Raw genomic sequence first — 21,646 nt, 5'->3', positions numbered from 1 at the left:
CGCAGAACCTCGGTCTGACGTCATTAAAAGGTCATTTACCACCTTCACAAGTGCAGTCTCAGTGCTATGATGGGGTCTAAAACCAGACTGAAGCGTTTCGTATACATTGTTTGTCTTCAGTGAGTTGCTGCGCAACAGCTTTTTCTAATATTTTTGAGAGGAATGGAAGATTCGATATAGGCAGATAGTTTTTTATAATTTTTGGGTCAAGATTTGGCTTTTTCAAGAGAGGCTTTATTACTGCCCCTTTTAGTGAGTTTGGTACACATCCGGTGGATAGAGAGCCGTTTATTATGTTCAACATAGGAGGGCCAAGCACAGAAAGCAGCTCTTTCAGTAGTTTAGTTGGTATTGGGTCCAGTATGCAGCTTGAAGGTTTAGAGGCCATGATTATTTTCATCATTGTGTCAAGAGATATAGTACTAAAACACTTTAGTGTCTCCCTTGATCCTAGGTCCTGGCAGGGTTGTGCAGACTCAGGACAACGGAGCTTTGGAGGAATACGCAGATTTAAAGAGGAGTCCGTAATTTGCTTTCTAATGATCATGATCTTTTCCTCAAAGAAGTTCATGAATTTATCACTGCTGAAGTGAGAGCCATCCTCTCTTGGGGAATGCTGCTTTTTAGTTAACTTTGCGACAGTATCAAAAAGAAATTTCGGATTGTTCTTATTTTCCTCAATTAAGTTGGAAAAATAGGATGATCGAGCAGCAGTGAGGGCTCTTCGATACTGCACGGTACTGTCTTTCCAAGCTAGTCGAAAGACTTCCAGTTTGGTGTGGCGCCATTTCCGTTCCAATTTTCTGGAAGCTTGCTTCAGAGCTCGTGTATTTTCTGTATACCAGGGAGCTAGTTTGTTATGACAGATGTTTTTAGTTTTTAGGGGTGCAACTGCATCTAGGGTATTGCGCAAGGTTAAATTGAGTTCCTCGGTTAGGTGGTTAACCGGTTTTTGTCCTCTGATGTCCTTGGGTAGGCAGAAGGAGTCTGGAAGGGCATCAAGGAATCTTTGGGTTGTCTGAGAATTTATAGCACGACTTTTAATGCTTCTTGGTTGGGGTCTGAGCAGATTATTTGTTGCGATTGCGAACGTAATAAAATGGTGGTCCGATAGTCCAGGATTATGAGGAAAAACATTAAGATCCACAACATTTATTCCATGGGACAAAACTAGGTCCAGAGTATGACTGTGGCAGTGAGTAGGTCCAGAGACATGTTGGACAAAACCCACTGAGTCGATGATGGCTCCGAAAGCCTTTTGGAGTGGGTCTGTGGACTTTTCCATGTGAATATTAAAGTCACCAAAAATTAGAATATTATCTGCAATGACTACAAGGTCCGATAGGAATTCAGGGAACTCAGTGAGGAACGCTGCATATGGCCCAGGAGGCCTGTAAACAGTAGCTATAAAAAGTGAGTGAGTAGGCTGCATAGATTTCATGACTAGAAGCTCAAAAGACGAAAACATCGTTGTTGTTTTTTGTTGGTAAATGTAAATTTGCTATCATAAATGTTAGCAACACCTCCGCCTTTGCGGGATGCAACGGGGGATATGGTCACTAGTGTAACCAGGGGGTGAGGCCTCATTTAACACAGTAAATTCATCAGGCTTAAGCCATGTTTCAGTCAGGCCAATCACATCAAGATTATGATCAGTGATTAGTTCATTGACTATAACTGCCTTTGAAGTGAGGGATCTAACATTAAGTAGTCCTATTTTGAGATGTGAGGTATCACAATCTCTTTCAATAATGGCAGGGATGGAGGAGGTCTTTATACTAGTGAGATTGCTAAAGCGAACACTGCCATCTTTAATTTTGCCCAACCTAGATCGAGGCACAGACACGGTATGCTGCCTAACACAACCGTGATGTATGGAAACGGCCCTGGATACAAAGTTGAAGACAACAAGCGCCCTGACATCCGTAAAGTGGACACAAGTAAGAAACCAAAACTAGTATTTGTTCTTGTATAGTTTTCCTCTCTGTACAATCATCCCTTCTCCTTTGGCCTTCTTGATAAATATTCCTCCTGCTGCATGTTTATCTCTCCAGTCCATATTCACATATTTATTCATATCTCTCCTCTCCTCCCCCTCTTTCTCTTGGTCAGAGTGGAAGGACTACATGCAGCTGTCTGCGGTGCCCCTGGACACTGAGACCCATGGTGGGAAGGACGTGGCGGTACTGGCCGGCGTCCCCATGGCCCACCTCTTCCACTGGGTCCAGGAGCAAAGTTACCTGGCCCATGCCATGGCTTACGCTGGCTGTGTGGGATGGGACCTCAGGCACTGTGAAGGTAGACCTCAACACACCAACAGGATCCTCATCACTACTACTGCTGATGATAGGAACAGTGCACCATCCCAGGTACCCTCCATCTCTCTCGTTACTGCCCTACTGGCCGCACTGCTGCAATGAGAGACTGGTGGAGGTGGAGAAGTGGGAGGGAGAGTAAGAGAGAATAAAAGTAGAATAAAAGAGATCCATTTGTTTTGCTACTCCTCTTAAACAAATACATGTGCTCTTTACCAATATGATTTTGACAAATTATTGTAAATTATGAGAATAATCAAATTTGTATATGTTTATTTAAATAAATAATACATTTGCTGCTAATAAAAAGTATATGGACTAGAAGATGACCGTTCTGTATATTTTGTCTTCATTTCAGCCCTGAGTCAATAATAACACATTGGTTAGTCAGAGGAAAAGTGCTGTAGGCCTATTTAGCAGTGTGAGGAAACCATAGAAGGATTAGGATTGGGGAAGTTGACTAGTTCCCTCCTGGCGGCCAAAGCCGTTTGATCTCCTATTCTAATATCTGCGTCGCTAATTGAGGATCGAGGGCACCAAGTGTTTGATGACATTACTACAGCAGGCCATTAATAATGCACAATATTTAAAGATCACCTATTTCCGTCGCATAATGCCAGATTATGGTAATTATGTTGGACAGCTGTTGCAGAGTTTGGCTATTACGAGTGACCGGACCCTCCTTGCACCCAATTTTCTCTTCTTTTTAAAGCATCAGGCCATCATTTCCTTGTAGTTGTAGACACCCTTCAAACTATTGCCATTGTATTTATGTGTAATTGTATATTCCACCATCCGCGTAGACTACTTGTGAACAAATAAGAGGACCACAATGGAAATGAATCTGTAGACTACTTGTGTTTTGTGTTACGTTAGCCTACTGTGTATTGTGAAATAACATTCATTTATTCACCACGCCGTCCTTTCCTATTGTAATGATCCAACTGCTATCTCAGCCAGGCCTAGACAATTGATTGAGTTTATTAAAATAGTTAGTTGGATCTCCGAGCTATTAATTGATTTGCAATATTGCCTTAGCAAATCTATCTTGTGCGTCTGGCTTCATGCTGCATCACTCCGCTGCACCGCGCAACAGGCCTTCTCTTGACTCAGGTGTTGTTACACAATACGGCCTTTTGGTGCCGCTAGAACACAAATAAATCAGCTCTGCGGCATGGTGTGTGTGTGTGTGTGTGTGTGTGTGTGTGTGTGTGTGTGTGTGTGTGTGTGTGTGTGTGTGTGTGTGTGTGTGTGTGTGTGTGTGTGTGTGTGTGTGATAACTTCAGGTTTCTGCAAATTTGATGTTACGAAATCGAGACAGATCACACAACGGTGGGTGTAAGGTATTGGACAGGTAGGGTATCAGAAGGGGGAAGGGGTTAAATTGAGGAGATCTTTCCATTTTTCAGTTAAGGTAAGGTTTCTCCTTTTATGATCTAAAATTATATTGTTTTTGATGATACCATCTATCTTTTCATATTAGTGCAAATGGCGGTGTTATTTCCCACTTTATCCCTATTAAAACATTCTGAAAATGGACACAATTCAATGGATATTGTTTAACAGAGGTAAGAATATATTAAAGAAATAGCTGCATTGGGAGCAGATGACTGAACTGCTCACTTATTTGTGTGTCTGCAGGTATACAGACGAGGAGGCACACAAAGGTGTATATACAACTGGTATTGGTTTGTCTCATAATGTTATGCAGATCACATGTATCATCTACAATTAATTTGAATGAATGGCTTCTCTAAAACCATATAGGACTCAGTCACAGCAGCCATCTTCCTCCTCTCTGACCTCTTCAATGAAGATCCCAGAGGTATGTCTATGACATCTACGAGGTATGTCTATGAAAACCTGTCAAAAGTGACGTTTTTTCATTCACATACTTTTTACCACAAAAACCAAGATATGAATACTGTCGTACACGTTTTGTTAATCATCTGTATAATGATATATTTGTTATATTCACAGACTTCACCCACCCTACACCTCTGATGAATATAACAGGAAACCTGTTTGATCACCATGCACTGCAAAATCATTCTGGCTATGGATATCCTACAGAGGGCATCAACACGCCAGAGGATATACTTATTGGATTTGGGGCTGGGAGTGTACCTCATAATTTTATTTTTGTATTCTGCTTTGCCACTAAAATCATATTATAAACTGGGTGGTTCGAGGCCTTAATGCTGTATACCACCGGTATGACAAAACATTTATTTGTACTGCTCTAATTACAGCGGTGCTTTCATCCTATCTAAAGTAAACACTTTAGCATTGGTATAGCTTGCCACAGGTGGAATCTGAGTATGTACGCCTATTTTGACTGCTCTTAGCTCAATCCCACCGCACCACGTTGGCCGTCCATAGTAACTGTGAGATAGGTTTCACCGGGCTAGAGCTAGTGATTTTTTAAAATAAACGATCGCAAATGTTTCCTCGCTCCCAGAGCAAGAAGGGCAGAGAGTTAGACCACCACAGCGCGATGCTTACAGGGGGGGAAAAAGTATTTGATCCCCTGCTGATTTTGTACGTTTGCCCACTGACAAAGAAAGGATCAGTCTACAATTTTAATGGTAGGTTTATTTGAACAGTGAGAGACAGAATAACAACAAAAATATCCTGAAAAACGCATGTCAAAAATGTTATAAATGGATTTGCATTTTAATGAGGGAAATAAGTATTTGACCCCTCTCAATCAGAAAGATTTCTGGCTCCCAGGTGTCTTTTATACAGGTAACGAGCTGAGATTAGGAGCACACTCTTAAAGGGAGTGCTCCTAACCGCAGCTTGTTACTTGTAAAAAAGACACCTGTCCACAGAAGCAATCAATCAATCAGATTCCAAACTCTCCACCATGGCCAAGACCAAAGAGCTCTCCAAGGATGTCAGGGACAAGATTGTAGACCTACACAAGGCTGGAATGGGCTACAAGACCATCGCCAAGCAGCTTGGTGAGAAGGTGACAACAGTTGGTGCGATTATTCGCAAATGGAAGAAACACAAAAGAACTGTCAATATCCCTCGGCCTGGGGCTCCATGCAAGATCTCACCTCGTGGAGTTGCAATGATCATGAGAACGGTGAGGAATCAGCCCAGAACTACACGGGAGGATATTGTCAATGATCTCAAGGCAGCTGGGACCATAGTCACCAAGAAAACAATTGGTAACACACTACGCCGTGAAGGACTGAAATCCTGCAGCGCCCACAAGGTCTCCCTGCTCAAGAATACATATACATGCCCGTCTAAAGTTTGCCAATGAACAACAGAATGATTCAGAGGACAACTGGTGAAAGTGTTGTGGTCAGATGAGACCAAAATGGAGCTCTTTGGCATCAACTCAACTCGCCGTGTTTGGAGGAGGAGGAATGCTGCCTATGACCCCAAGAACACCATCTCCACCGTCAAACATGGAGGTGGAAACATTATGCTAAGGGGGTGTTTTTCTGCTAAGGGGACAGGATAACTTCACCGCATCATTTGACGGAGCCATGGACTGTCAAATCTTGGGTGAGAACCTCCTTCCCTCAGCCAGGGCATTGAAAATGGGTCGTGGATGGGTATTCCAGCATGACAATGACCCAAAACACATGGCCAAGGCAACAAAGGAGTGACTCAAGACGAAGCACATTAAGGTCCTGGAGTGGCCTAGCCAGTCTCCAGACCTTAATCCCATAGAAAATCTGTGGAGGGAGCTGAAGGTTCGAGTTGGCAAACGTCAGCCTTGAAACCTTAATGACTTGGAGAAGATCTGCAAAGAGGAGTGGGACAAAATCCCTCCTGAGATGTGTGCAAACCTGGTGGCCAACTACAAGAAACGTCTGACCTCTGTGATTGCCAACAAGGGTTTTGTCACTAAGTACTAAGTCATGTTTTGCAGAGGGGTCAAATACTTATTTCCCTCATTAAAATGCAAATCATTTTATAACATTTTTGACGTGTTTTTCTGGATTATTTTGTTGTTATCCTGTCTCTCACTGTTCAAATAAAGCTACCATTAAAATTATAGACTGATCATTTCTTTGTAAGTGGGCAAACGTACAAAATCAGCAGGGAATCAAATACTTTTCCCCCACTGTAAGTAGGCTAGCCATGCACCTGCTGCTGTTGTTTTAGTCATCCTGATACGTCTATTAGAACCCCTCCAGCAAAGCTTTCCAAATGCCCCTGCAAATGGTGTGTGTGTGAGTGAGAGAAAATTAGTAGGCCCTATATTAGAGATACAGAGCGAAATACCATTACTGTGTCCTCCCTTCCTGCCATGCATGACTTCTCACATCAATACTTCTGTCCAATACAATATAGTATCACATATGGAGTTTCCTCATTACTCAGGCCAGGCCTGATTAAGTCACAGACCCGAAGGTTATGGAGCCTCACTGCGTTATTTTCTCATTTCCATCGAAACACCACGCATTTATCTAGGTTATTTTTTACTTTTCAACCCTTTAAATCCCTGGTAGGAGCTGCACCTCCTACGAACGCTTTCTGTGAAACGATAATGTCGGGCAGGCGCATTAGAAGAAGCGGGTGTGTGGGTCAGCAGCTCGAGCGGCCTATGTTTAGCGTCATGGTGGGCGTTTAAGAGAGAAGAGGAATGGAGATGTTACAATGCATGCAGGCCTACTTTTTTAAATGCTTTGTGCGTCGTGTCACATATCCCATTGCCTAGTATAAGCTATGTATTTAACTTTTCACACGCTGAATAACCAAACAGGGGGGAGGGAGGACCTTGTCCCTAAAATGTCGGCACAAATACGAGAATAACCAACACGTACTCCTGATTCCGGATTATTTCATGAAATGCCTAAGTGTTGCATTTTGAAAGGCCGGCAATTATATGCTTGTAAAGCTATGCTTGTAAAGTTTTAATCAGGCCTTGCATATTTAACTAGATCGTCCCCACAGGAGGTGAGTTAGATCAGTTGAACAAATTATAATAAGTTATCTCAGTGGGCTTTCATAGGCCCTCACTGAAATCGCATCTGCTGAGAAATGCAACTTTGAATTAAGAACATAAATCCCGAATTATTTCTTTCTCCACTTCTACCCCCTCCCCCTTTCTGAAATGCGCTGGTCCTTCCACGGTGACATCCTCCAATCAGATCTCTTTCCGCGTCCAGTAGAGCGAAAAGGGAGGTGGAAATTCGGCCTGGTGTATAAAGTCCGTTTTCGCGTGGGATTTTTATACCAATGCAACCTGCAACTCTTCTGCTAGCCAAGGCCGAATGGCGCTAGTAGACTAGAGCTACACGAAGAACGCGGGGCGACCCCTTGCTGGTGTGTCGATTTCACTGGAGTGTGACAACGAGGGGGGAACCCCCACCAGTGGAGCGTGAAGCCAATGCTGCTGCCGCCGCCTCGTAGCCCAAGCAGACGTGCGCTGTCCAGCCGCGGTGGTGCTGAAACACCAGCATCGATCCTTCCCTCAGTGACGTAGGGAGAGAGGGGTTCGGTTAGGCTACAAACAGCTAGATGAATATTGTAATAATAAAACTGCACAAAGACTACACAGAAGCCATGTAGAAAAATGCAGAACCTACAAGCAAGCAAAGCAGTAACAAAAAGCAAGTGAAAACGTGGACGAACGTGCTGGACTTTTCCCCGCCCTCGGCGTCACTCGAGGGGTCTGAGCAGCACGCGGTATCCTTGCGGAACCCAGAAAAGACTCCCGGGAGAGAGAGACTTCAGATCTATAAGGTACGCTCAGGTCGTTTTTGCAGAAGGAAAACGGGTGTGGGTTAGGCTACTCGTCTAAGAAGCGAAAATGGGCTGTGTTGGTTCCAAAACGCCAGTTGGTAAGAGTCCTTCAATTTTGTTGTGATCCTAAAAGCACGTCCCAGACAGCCTGATTTGTGCATACATCGAATTGTGTGAATTGGGCTGCTTGTGAAGTCTTGTGCACGGAAAATATAAGAGGTGCAATGAGTCGTTTGTGTATTGAACTAGACTGTAACCCTTGCTTTCATCTTTGAGATTTCTAGATTGACCAGAAATATGTTGACAATATTCAATCAGTTGAGAATAGAGAGGGACGGGAGCTTTCTTCTGGAGAAAATGCAGCAGATGAGGAGGGAGTGTTAGCATCAAGATGCCGCGAGAGCTGATCTCATATAGCTTTTTGTTGGGCGCGCGAGGCAGGAGAGAGTGAAGTGCTTTTCCTGCTGTTAAAGGATGCGGAGCTAAAGGTTTTATGTTTGAATGACAAGACTCTTCCGGCCGGCACCATGGTTTTGACTGCATTGACCCAGTTTAGCTGCAAGGTAAGACAGCATATTTATCTTATCTACGCTTTCTGTCGTGATGTTATCCGGGCTATTACAAGAGCTATTCTTACAGACATGGATGTATAGCCGTCATTCATCATAACATCGTTGAATTGACTAAGCTGTAATTAGTCATTTTTAAGAAATAGGGGGCTATCCTCGTTCGGAAACGCATAATTTGAATAAAATATATCACAGTGTTGGGACATAGGCTACATAGCCCACAGACTGATTGCTGTTTCCGAGTGACAAGCTTCCTCGGTTGGCAACGCAGTTGTCATGTTCTCCCGACGGTTGTTTACAATATTCTGTCGGTCTGTCGGTCTGTCTGTCTGTCGGTCTGTCGGTCTGTCTGTCTCAGTCCGCCAGTCGATAAAGCTCTACGTGCCTTCCCGTCTCCTCTTCAATGGTGTTTCCCACCGAACGATCCCTCGCTCGGTCCTGGGAATTCTGTGGGGCCTTGCAGAAGCGATAAATCACACGCTCCCCACATCCATCCATCAGCGCAAACAGCCATGTATTCGCACACACACACACAGCAAGCGAAATACAATATTTTTAGCAATATAAACAAACCAGGGATGATCTATTTGATGTGCATATAAACCTGGAAGCCAGGCCCTCTAATTGCTTATCAATGATTTGCTCCTTCAGACACTTGATAATGACTTGTAGGCATATGTGCTACCATCGCCAGAGCGCCTATCAGCACTTGTCAGGACTGTGACATGTCAATGTAATCATATTGCTGCCCATACTACTGACTTAGATGGGCTGCTTCAAGCTTTCTGTCTTTGTAGCGTTCTGTGCCGTGCATGGCTGTCCGTGTCACCCCAGTAATAATCTACAGAGTCCTGTCGTTGTTGTAGGCTACAAGACAAGACCCATTTGTTTTCCCATTCTAACTCTATGTAGATGACATCACCACGCAGCTGGCCTTGACATAATTATGTTGATTTCCTCTAAAGTCTTTCAGTGAGCCCGGAAGACAGGACGCGCACGCCCATGGTCTATGTATTGTTTCCACGACAACGACAGAGAGCAAGACACCTAAAAGCGTAATAGACACTTTCTCTTCAAGCAGATACATGTAGATTTAAAATACACTGATATCTAAGGCTAGATGGAGAAAAAAGCATACATGAAATATAAAAGATATAGCCTAGAGCAAATAAAAAAATGATGCACAAATGATGGATGTCAGCGAGCCTTTCATTTCCTGGTGATCCGCGCTCTCTTTTGATACGCGCGGCCGCATAGACACTGTTGCACAACCTGACGTCGTTAGCCTTTCAATTTTGTGTCTCATGGCAACCTCGAGGATTCCATAAAGTCCCTGGTCCACAGAGCAATGCAATGAGGACCAATCTGTAAAAAAAATAGGACGAAATAAAATAAAAACTGATTCAAAATCCTATGTAGCCTAGAGAAAACTAGGGGGGATTTAGAACGTTGTAATCTTATAGGCATAGCCTAGGATTGTAAGAAGACAATCGACAAAAATCCTAGGCTATGCCTATAAGATTACAACGTTCTAAATCCCCCCCACGATCACATAGGGGATGCGGTATTGCCTTTGATTCATTTGTTTATTTAAGGTCTTATATAATTAGGCTACATTAGGCCTACATGTTGTTTGTGTTGTGGGGAGACTACTGTGATAAAGGTCATACCTGATCCATTTGTCATTCCAAAGGCAAGTGAAAATCATTGTTTACTTGGCAGATATTAGACATCTAAATATTGCCATTTAGCTCGGCAGTAGTGCCGTTGGTAGGCTTTGGGGGTTTATTGCTTTGCTAATTCTCACCAACACGATCTCAGCATCAAGTCGATTCCGTCGTCATAGAAACGGGAAGTGAGGTGTGTGTCTATCTGTGTGTGATCCAGGGGGGTAACAGAGTGGGCATTACATGTCTCGTCTACCCCACCGCAATCTGTGTGTGTGAGGGTTGGAAATCAACACACATCAAAAGGGAGCCAGCGGCCACCGGGTCAAATGACAAACCAACGCCTTCCAAGCCCCTTCCATGAATCTAATTGACCAAACAGCGCGTGCATCCATCACCCCTCCGAACAATACTTTAATTAGCGAGCAAGCCATGGATTCTAAGATACAAAACACCCCGAGGCATTTGATCCCAACACATCCAATTAAATGGCAGATATTGAATCCTCCTGGTGCGAGCAACTTGAGCTCGTGAGTGATGAGGCCAGATATATTGGGCTCAATATCAGAGATGGGTGCGGCGACTAATCGAGCGAAGAGTTGTTCTTTTCACATGCTGTAACTAGAAACTGTTCTCTTGAGAGGAGAGCAAAGGAGAAGTTATCCTTTGACATTATAGACCCACTCTGATTACTGAAAGGAAATATCCAGTAGAGACTGAGGTTTTTGTAATCAACTGATACTAAATGGCACTTGTCATTCATTATTGGCACTTGCATGGTTGATTATCTAGTCATGTTGCACTCAGCCCCACAAGCCCCTAGCCATTGAAAACAGCGATCACACAGTGCACTGGAGACTAGGAGCTGTCCAAGTGTTGAAACACCTGTAGGGCATTTCCATGCGTATGTTTTGCAGTCTTGGTTCATCCTTCAGAGATACGTTTAGCAAATAGAATTAAATACAATATTTATCATTTTTGTATTGAACGACTGCCGCAAACTATTACCTAAGGAGTACCGCCATTATGCCAAGTGATGACGTAAGCGTCTAAGAAATAACAAGGCCAATTCGGTCTATTTTGTTTTTTAAAGTTTTCCCACGTGCAAAAAAAACAAAAGCATGCGCACTGTATATTTCTAAGGATAATTGAAGTAAATACTATTTTTCGAAATTATTATTTTTAAAGAAATATATTCGGTCTTTAATCTCTGAATTGTTATTCAATTAGGTTTTTCGCGGTGCCAATTCCAGCGCGAGGGAGCTGGTTGAAGGGATGGTGGCGTTTGAGCTCGCTAGAGCACAACATTTACATTTACATTTTAGTCATTTAGCAGACGCTCTTATCCAGAGCGACTTACAGTAGTGAATGCATACATTTCATACAATTTTTTTTGCTGGCCCCCCGTGGGAATCGAACCCACAACCCTGGCGTTGCAAACACCATGCTCTACCAACTGAGCTACAGGGAAGGCTGTACCCAACGTACCCATAGTCTTTTTCTTTCTTCCATTTGGGCCTATTGGTTAGTGCCTTGGCACTCACTCATACTGGAGGGCGGTTGAAATGCATGCAGCCAGGTAGAGGGGTGTTTGGGTAGAAAATAAAATGTGTATTTTGTCATAAAGAGATGGCAATTATATCGGCTTTATTTGCTTAGCAGGGATGGGCACTGGCCCCCTCTAACCTACAATGACCTCCTTATAGCTTAGTCTGTGTTGCCTGCATGATGTGGCATGATGTGGCATGACTGCAAAGTGGATGTGCACGAGGACAGTCCCCTCCCATCGCCTCCCGTGGTATCTCACTTCAAGTGGACCCTGTCGTTTTCATTGCTATTTTAAATAGGTTTTTAACGGGGATTAATAGTTGGCCAATTCTAAGGGACACTACATTGAGATACCACGTAGGGCCCACAGAGCATTCTAAACGCTACCGCTGGGTTAGCCCCCGCAGTGGGTTAGCCCCCGCAGTCTCTCTCGAGGCAGGGTTGGCATGGTGATTTGCCGTTTACCTACGTTCTCTCCTTTCGACAGTGGCGGTCGACGGTCCTATGTTGCGCGTGGACTGGAGCGAAGCAAACTCTGTGTCTGACCTGGCGCTCTTGGGGAACACGCGGACCTGCTTGGCTCGCAGACACATTCGCCACGCGCCCCTAGAGACACTGGACCACTACGAGGTGCTGATTCTCAGTTTGACCCTTTTTTTTGTCTCCGTCCGCAGTTACTTGAAACCTCCGCGTCCCCTGGCCCTGCCGCCCAGCTACAGCTATCATACACTGTGTATTCATACGCGACCCTCTATCACAGGAGATGTTTTCACTGGAGGAATGCTTATTGATTAGGCCTATACTGTTTACTCGATAATGCGCTGCATGAGGTGGAACATCATTTTTCATCTCTGTTATAATGGGTGCGTTTACGTCATATTCCATTTGCCCAAAGCAGCAGTTCTGAACGGAACATTTGTATCACCAATATGCTTATATGTCTTAACCGCAGTAGCCTATTTGGAATAGAACTACAATTAGATAAACTCTAGTGTTGGTCGTTTATTTGTATATTTTGTCTAATACAATGGGATCGCCGATAATAGACCGAAAGGGCACCCAAATAATCCCAGCTGATTGAGTTATCTTCGAAGTCAGTAGTAATTCGCGATGTGAAGCAGAAAATGATTTTCTCAACCCTTTCTGGTTTAATAATTACCTAATTAACTAAGCCGTCCAAGTCGTTAACGAGTGATTCCGCTTTGCGTTTCTTCATTTTGGTTTTGATTAAATGTTCACCAGTTAGTTTTCTAATTATTATATGAAGTCATTCAAAGTAATTAGCAATTAATTTTTAATGCAGCTTTCAAATGGGAATCTCAATGACACTGAAAATAATGCCTTTTTGCCTTGGCCTAAATGCAATTAAACAGCTCTACTAAGGAGATTTGGACGGTTGGGTCAGCAGCGGCTCCGTGGCCACCGCTGCAGTCTCATTTACTGTGTAGGCTTCAGCACTTCTGACTGACTGCCTGGCTTTGTACCCGGAGGTTGGTCGCAGTGCCACGTTGACATTGGGTTGACTTGATTGTTCCTTTCGGAGTAGCTCTCTGTCACAATTTATAAATATGATTTACTGAATGGCACAATTTTCTAATGATTAGGCTATATCTAAACCATTTCAGGTATATCTAAACCATTTCAGGTATATCTAAACCATTTCAGGTATAGGTCTATCCAGAGGTGAAAACAATTCTGCAATGAACCGGCTCACAGATTTGATATGCCTATTTCATTTTGTCTATATTATCTCTCGCTATTGACAGTCTTCTGCAGGCTATGGAGAAGTAAATAGAAGTTAGCAGGTTGCTGGAATGATTCACTCAAAGCTAATGATGAATCCATCGCAATGAGCCAGCGCGTGGCTGCAGGAACGACGAGATGATTAGCACCGCCAAAACATTCCCCTCACGTCTCTCTCCTATTTTCAAGGCTCTATTGAAAATCTCGGAGCTGGAATAGAACGGCAAGGGCCATTGTGCGTGTTTTCCGCTTGGTGACCCTTCAGGCACTGTCGCAGATCGGTGCATGCATGCCCATTGCCAGACGGATGCTCCGCGAGTGCACGCGTGTCGGCTCGTCCTCTCTCTACGTTCAACAAGCTATATAGACGACGCATCTGTTTGTAGACCAGACAGTGTCGCATCTGAAACCTGTAGAAAGCATTTGAGGCTTTGGGCTTCAAGAGGAACATATGAACGTATAGCTAGATTGAGACAATGAGTAAAATACAAGGGGTTGCAGCAGAAAATAAACGGTATTGTGGCTATCCGTGGTGCATGTGACGTAATCTACGAATCACGTATCCTGAGTTAAATTGTTTCTTGGTGATCGGTTGCGATAGCAATTCTCCTTTGGTGGAAAGTTGAGCAACGGATAACCGTTTTCGAAGCACATGCATAGGGTCGCGAGGAGGCGAGGACACCACACACGCATTGGTGTGGCATGTTAGATAAGAAGGAATCGATGTGCATCCTATTTTCCATGGAAAAGCTGCTCTTCTGCGAGAAAACAAGGGGCGTTGTCACGGATGAAGGAACACTGGTATGACATTTCACTGATGTCAATGATTTTGTAGCTAAGGAAGCCTTCTTGCATGCAATCTTTGCGTGTGTGTATGTGGGTGTCTTTGTGCGTGTAGCAAGTGTGCGCGCTTGCGTTTGTTTTTGTGATATCATGTTACAGCATAGCCTACTTGCGGAAATGCCTCATATTCAGCGTATTCAATTCAAAGGAACTGGAGCAGAGCTGCCCAGTGCTGAAAAGCCTGTGGTAGGGCATTGTTGTGTCTCCCTTACGCTATATGCACGTCACTCTGGCACCTGGTGTTTTGCAACCAATTGGGCCATCCTACTTTATTTTGACCAATTTTACTTTCATATTATATTTTCTATATTTAATGAATCTTAAAATAAGGGAAGTAGTTGTAAATACATTCCTGTTCGAAGGCCACATGTTTTGTCGGTTCTCTTATGAAACCTGTGGCATTCCGTCTGCAGCTTTGGAGGCGACCGGGAGAAACCGGTTAGTTCAATACACCAAGCAGATACGTGGGATGCCAATTACGCAATGAATATATAGCCTACTGCCGGGGTTGTTGATGTTTTTCTTTCTTTTTCTGTGTTGAGAATGCTTCATAGGCCTGTTGTCACTATAGGGAGTTTATGGTAAAGGAATGGTTCAACAGAAACGAAAGCGACTGCCACAGGAGAGTCTGGGATTTTAAACTGAGTAATGGCAACCTAGGCACCTTGCTGCTCTGTCTGTTTAATAGACCGTGCCAGATTAACCCAATGCTTGTCAGCAAGACACCGGGCATGTGTTCGTTATTTTACGGAAGGGATGTGTGTGCCCATGCATGTGAAGCACAAGAGTGCCATCCTCTTCATCCGTCTGTGTTGGGATGAATGCCGCCGATGCCTTCACCATTCCGAGCTCTCAGCTAGCGTTCAGTAGGGCAGTAGGGGAGAGTGGGTGAAGAGGTAGAGTGGGTGACGGTGGTGTAAACTGTAGTGGCCCCCGGGGTCTTGTGAAACTCGATGGCATGCCATATCTCTCAGATTGTCTTCAGTGATCTGGGAGCTCCTCTCTCTCTCGTTCTCTCTCTTTTGTGGCGCTAGAGGATTATCACGCCTCTCAGTAGTTGATATAATCGCCAGCGCGTGAACATCTGAGCTCGCGGGGCCCCTTCCTCAGGGCTGTTTCTAAAATTGTCACTATTTAGAGCGCTCCAAAAACGGTGTCATTGCGTTTTGCTTCTGTTGCTAATGATTCTACCGTCATGAATTAGCAATGCACAAGCTTGCGGTGGGATCAGCTAGCTGTCGACATAAACACGTGGACCAAGCTAGGCTATAATAAGCGATGGCGAACAAAAGCGCGTGTCAACACCAGATGCAATGTCTGTGGTGTGACTTTACAGGATGAGCAGAGTAGCGGTGCGTGGGTAAAATCACTTGGGAAGCCAAGCCAGTAAAAAAGCCATATTGCAATCTATGTGTTGTGATAATAGCATTGTTTTTTCTATAACCTTTAAGTTTATATGCCCTGAGACCGTGATATATAAGCCTAAGGCTGAGACAAGAAGACACAGTAGCAGAATAAATTCAACCACACATTTGTTTCATTACAAAACCGGAGAGCAACCTCTGTCCGGTGAAGTCCACAAAGCATATTGTATGTAATGGTTACATGATCTACAGCATGGTAAAGCAAGTTAATGTTTCCGACATTTTCGGACTACCAAACAACTATTGATTTAGAACCACAGAGAGTTACCGCAAGTCGCAAAGAAAACAGGAGCTGCCTCCACTATTCCAGCACCATTTCAACTTCAACATCATCAAATCACCTCTGCTTAGTCTAATACAGTGACAACTAAAAGATACCAAAAAGTATTTAGTCCAATCAATGTAAGCTAAATATGATGTGGCTGTCCATGGTTCTGATTTGTGTCATCCTGCCATCCTCCTCTCTTTCATGTTGACGAAATGGTCAATGACTCTGTCATACAGTACACTTTTATTTGTTGTTGTCCCAGGCTACCTGCCTAAAACGCTTGCTCCCTAGCCTAACTTCCTTTCATGGGCAACTTTAGCTAGTTAACATTAGTCTTCTACATCTAGCTACACATTGCACTTTCATCCTCTCAGGCCAGGAGCACAATGTATGAATTTATGGTTTGATCCTAATCGCTTTTATAATCATTAGCCAGTACAGATAATTAAGTAAAATCACAAGTCCATCCATGGCTAATATAGGAAAGGGACCATTTTTTATAGCCAGCCAGCCACCGGTGGAGAACACAATGAGATGCAACAATTGAAGATGTTTCTGTTAATGACATATTTCTCTTGATGTGTTGTGATAGGAGTGACACCAAATCCATACTGGCTTCCCTTTACATTTTTTTTGGTGCGCCAGGACCATTCACAGTTGAGTTCACTCAGTTTAGCTCCACCCTGATTGGCTATTATTTTATTCTTTTTTTTCATCAAGGGAGGCCAAATGTTCGCTGGCTTCCCTTGCATTCAATGCTACAGTCGGCAACAATGTCATAATCTTTATGGCCAGACAGCATCAGATACTGTAGATGGCCTAGTCATGGAGACAGAGGGGTGCTGTTTCGCTCACCCAGAGGATTTCTCTGCTGAAATACATTCAGCGTCTTGCGAATTGAAGGAAAATTATGAAAACACATGGAGACAAAAGATACATTATTTTATATTTTTACCTTTTTATCTTGGTATTTTTTCGTGGGGAATTGGCATCCCTGAATATATGCCACTGCAGACCATACCACAGGAGTAGCATAATATGTATATTTCATAGTTATTATACAAATTGCTAAAGCATCTAATCCCTCTGTGCTGAATGACTACTGCCCTGTTGCCTTGACATCCTTTGTAATGAAATTCCTTGAGAAAATTATGAAAAGTCATATTCTCAGCGTCACCCAGAATCTCCTCGAACCATTTCAGTTTGCCTATCAGCCCAGCAGAGGAGTTGATGATGCCATTCTTACTCTCCTCAACATGGTCTACAGACATCTAGAGGGTGTACACTCCTCAACATGGTCTATAGACATCTAGAGGGTGTACTCTCCTCAACATGGTCTACAGACATCTAGAGGGTGTACTCTCCTCAACATGGTCTACAGACATCTAGAGGGTGTACTCTCCTCAACATGGTCTACAGACATCTAGAGGGTGTACTCTCCTCAACATGGTCTACAGACATCTAGAGGGTGTACTCTCCTCAACATGGTCTATAGACATCTAGAGGGTGTACTCTCCTCAACATGGTCTACAGACATCTAGAGGATGTACTCTCCTCAACATGGTCTACAGACATCTAGAGGGTGTACTCTCCTCATCATGGTCTATAGACATCTAGAGGGTGTACTCTCCTCAACATGGTCTAGACATCTAGAGGGTGTACTCTCCTCAACATGGTCTACAGACATCTAGAGGGTGTACTCTCCTCAACATGGTCTAGACATCTAGAGGGTGTACTCTCCTCAACATGGTCTACAGACATCTAGAGGGTGTACTCTCCTCAACATGGTCTACAGACATCTAGAGGGTGTACTCTCCTCAACATGGTCTACAGACATCTAGAGGGTGTACTCTTCTTAACATGGTCTATAGACATCTAGAGGGTGTACTCTCCTCAACATGGTCTACAGACATCTAGAGGGTGTACTCTCCTCAACATGGTCTACAGACATCTAGAGGGTGTACTCTCCTCAACATGGTCTAGACATCTAGAGGGTGTACTCTCCTCATCATGGTCTACAGACATCTAGAGGGTGTACTCTCCTTAACATGGTCTATAGACATCTAGAGTGTGTACTCTCCTCAACATGGTCTATAGACATCTAGAGGGTGTACTCTCCTCAACATGGTCTATAGACATCTAGAGGGTGTACTCTCCTCAACATGGTCTATAGACATCTAGAGGGTGTACTCTCCTCAACATGGTCTATAGACATCTAGAGGGTGTACTCTCCTCAACATGGTCTACAGACATCTAGAGGGTGTACTCTCCTCAACATGGTCTATAGACATCTAGAGGGTGTACTCTCCTCAACATGGTCTATAGACATCTAGAGGGTGTACTCTCCTCAACATGGTCTACAGACATCTAGAGGGTGTACTCTCCTCAACATGGTCTACAGACATCTAGAGGATGTACTCTCCTCAACATGGTCTATAGACATCTAGAGGGTGTACTCTCCTCAACATGGTCTACAGACATCTAGAGGGTGTACTCTCCTCAACATGGTCTATAGACATCTAGAGGATGTACTCTCCTCATCATGGTCTACAGACATCTAGAGGGTGTACTCTCCTCAACATGGTCTATAGACATCTAGAGGGTGTACTCTCCTCAACATGGTCTATAGACATCTAGAGGGTGTACTCTCCTCAACATGGTCTATAGACATCTAGAGGGTGTACTCTCCTCAACATGGTCTATAGACATCTAGAGGGTGTACTCTCCTCAACATGGTCTATAGACATCTAGAGGGTGTACTCTCCTCAACATGGTCTATAGACATCTAGAGGGTGTACTCTCCTCAACATGGTCTAGACATCTAGAGGGTGTACTCTCCTCAACATGGTCTAGACATCTAGAGGGTGTACTCTCCTCAACATGGTCTACAGACATCTAGAGGGTGTACTCTCCTCAACATGGTCTATAGACATCTAGAGGGTGTACTCTCCTCAACATGGTCTACAGACATCTAGAGGGTGTACTCTCCTCAACATGGTCTACAGACATCTAGAGGGTGTACTCTCCTCAACATGGTCTACAGACATCTAGAGGGTGTACTCTCCTCAACATGGTCTACAGACATCTAGAGGATGTACTCTCCTCAACATGGTCTATAGACATCTAGAGGGTGTACTCTCCTCAACATGGTCTAGACATCTAGAGGGTGTACTCTCCTCAACATGGTCTACAGACATCTAGAGGATGTACTCTCCTCAACATGGTCTACAGACATCTAGAGGGTGTACTCTCCTCAACATGGTCTACAGACATCTAGAGGGTGTACTCTCCTCAACATGGTCTACAGACATCTAGAGGGTGTACTCTCCTCAACATGGTCTACAGACATCTAGAGGGTGTACTCTCCTCAACATGGTCTACAGACATCTAGAGGGTGTACTCTCCTCAACATGGTCTACAGACATCTAGAGGGTGTACTCTCCTCAACATGGTCTACAGACATCTAGAGGGTGCCAAATCCCATGTAAGGGTTTTGTGGCTGTCACAGCGTGTCAAAATAGGTCCCCACGTGTTGGACATACGCAACACCAACACAGGCTCTCCTCAGGGATGTGTTTTGTCCCCACTCCTGTACATCTTGTACACTAATAGTTGTACTAGTTCCCATCCTGACAGACACCTTGTTAAGTTCTCTGATGACACTGCCTTGATCAGCCTGTTGCATGATGAAGAGGAACACCATGGCCCGGTCCTAAAGGACTTTGTAGAGTGGTGTGACCAATCATACTTGGTCCTCAATACCAATAAGACCAAAGAGATGTGCATAGACTTCAGGAAGCGTACAACACCTACTGCTGCAACATCTATTAGAGGTCAGAACATAGAGATTGTAGAGGAATACAAATATCTGGGTGTCCTCTTGGGCAATAAGCTTCAGTGGAGTAAATGTACAGACCTGATCTACAGAAACAGCCAACAGAGACTGTACTTTCTCAAAAAGCTGGGATCTTTTAATGTTAATTGCACTATACTGACTCTGTTTTACAATTCTTTCATTGAGAGTATTTAAACTTTTTGTATTGTTTGTTGGTTTGGCAATGCCACTGTCAGCCAGAGAAATATGCTGAGAATGATTATCACCACAGCAAGCAAGGTACTTGGAGTCAAACAGACAGGCCTGGATGAGATCTTTAAGGTCAGGGCCCTCCGCAAGGCTCACAAAATCATTTTAGACCCAAGCCACCCACTGCACCCGGAATTTGAACTACTCCCTCTCTGGGCGCAGGTACAGGGCACCCCTCAGCAGGAAAAACAGAACTAGACAATCATTTGTGCCAGGTGTGATAAACCTCTTAAATAGCTCGGGCTAATGTTCCTATCCACCCAGTAAGGCCAGCAGGCTAATGTTCCTATCCACCCAGTAAGGCCAGCAGGCTAATGTTCCTATCCACCCAGTAAAGCCAGCAGGCTAATGTTCCTATCCACCCAGTAAAGCCAGCAGGCTAATGTTCCTATCCACCCAGTAAGACCAGCAGGCTAATGTTCCTATCCACCCAGTAAGGCCAGTAGGCTAATGTTCCTATCCACCCAGTAAGGCCAGCAGGCTAATGTTCCTATCCACCCAGTAAGGCCAGCAGGCTAATGTTCCTATCCACCCAGTAAGATCAGCAGGCTAATGTTCCTATCCACCCAGTAAGGCCAGTAGGCTAATGTTCCTATCCACCCAGTAAGGCCAGCAGGCTAATGTTCCTATCCACCCAGTAAGGCCAGCAGGCTAATGTTCCTATCCACCCAGTAAGGCCAGCAGGCTAATGTTCCTATCCACCCAGTAAGGCCAGCAGGCTAATGTTCCTATCCACCCAGTAAGGCCAGTAGGCTAATGTTCTTATCCACCCAGTAAGGCCAGCAGGCTAATGTTCCTATCCACCCAGTAAGGCCAGCAGGCTAATGTTCCTATCCACCCAGTAAGATCAGCAGGCTAATGTTCCTATCCACCCAGTAAGGCCAGCAGGCTAATGTTCCTATCCACCCAGTAAAGCCAGCAGGCTAATGTTCCTATCCACCCAGTAAAGCCAGCAGGCTAATGTTCCTATCCACCCAGTAAGACCAGCAGGCTAATGTTCCTATCCACCCAGTAAGGCCAGTAGGCTAATGTTCCTATCCACCCAGTAAGGCCAGCAGGCTAATGTTCCTATCCACCCAGTAAGGCCAGCAGGCTAATGTTCCTATCCACCCAGTAAGATCAGCAGGCTAATGTTCCTATCCACCCAGTAAGGCCAGTAGGCTAATGTTCCTATCCACCCAGTAAGGCCAGCAGGCTAATGTTCCTATCCACCCAGTAAGGCCAGCAGGCTAATGTTCCTATCCACCCAGTAAGGCCAGCAGGCTAATGTTCCTATCCACCCAGTAAGGCCAGCAGGCTAATGTTCCTATCCACCCAGTAAGGCCAGCAGGCTAATGTTCCTATCCACCCAGTAAGGCCAGCAGGCTAATGTTCCTATCCACCCAGTAAGGCCAGCAGGCTAATGTTCCTATCCACCCAGTAAGGCCAGCAGGCTAATGTTCCTATCCACCCAGTAAGGCCAGCAGGCTA

General features: G+C 44.4%; 1 protein-coding gene across 2 annotated transcripts in view; it reads left to right on the top strand.

The window, feature by feature from the left end:
* Window positions 1-7,458: 7,458 nt before the first annotated feature.
* The window catches only part of LOC106613118 (protein FAM131A), a 35,766-nt gene continuing 21,578 nt past the window's right edge, over window positions 7,459-21,646 (top strand). Inside the window, exon 1 of one of the 2 annotated variants that reach the window (XM_014215072.3) lies at window positions 7,459-8,030. Coding sequence is in view for 1 of the 2 variants with exons in the window: in XM_014215070.3 (XP_014070545.1) it covers window positions 8,558-8,593 (36 nt within the window). In the remaining variant the exon portion in view is untranslated. Of the gene's footprint in view, window positions 8,031-8,254; window positions 8,594-21,646 lie in introns of those variants that run through there. The other variant, XM_014215070.3, reaches the window with a different exon arrangement.

The sequence above is a fragment of the Salmo salar genome, chromosome 09 (assembly GCF_965601325.2).
Source record: "Salmo salar chromosome 09, fSalSal1, whole genome shotgun sequence".
Taxonomy (NCBI): Eukaryota; Metazoa; Chordata; class Actinopteri; order Salmoniformes; family Salmonidae; genus Salmo; species Salmo salar.
The sequence above is the reverse complement of the archived record's forward strand: the minus strand, read 5'-3'. Positions and strand labels throughout refer to the sequence as shown.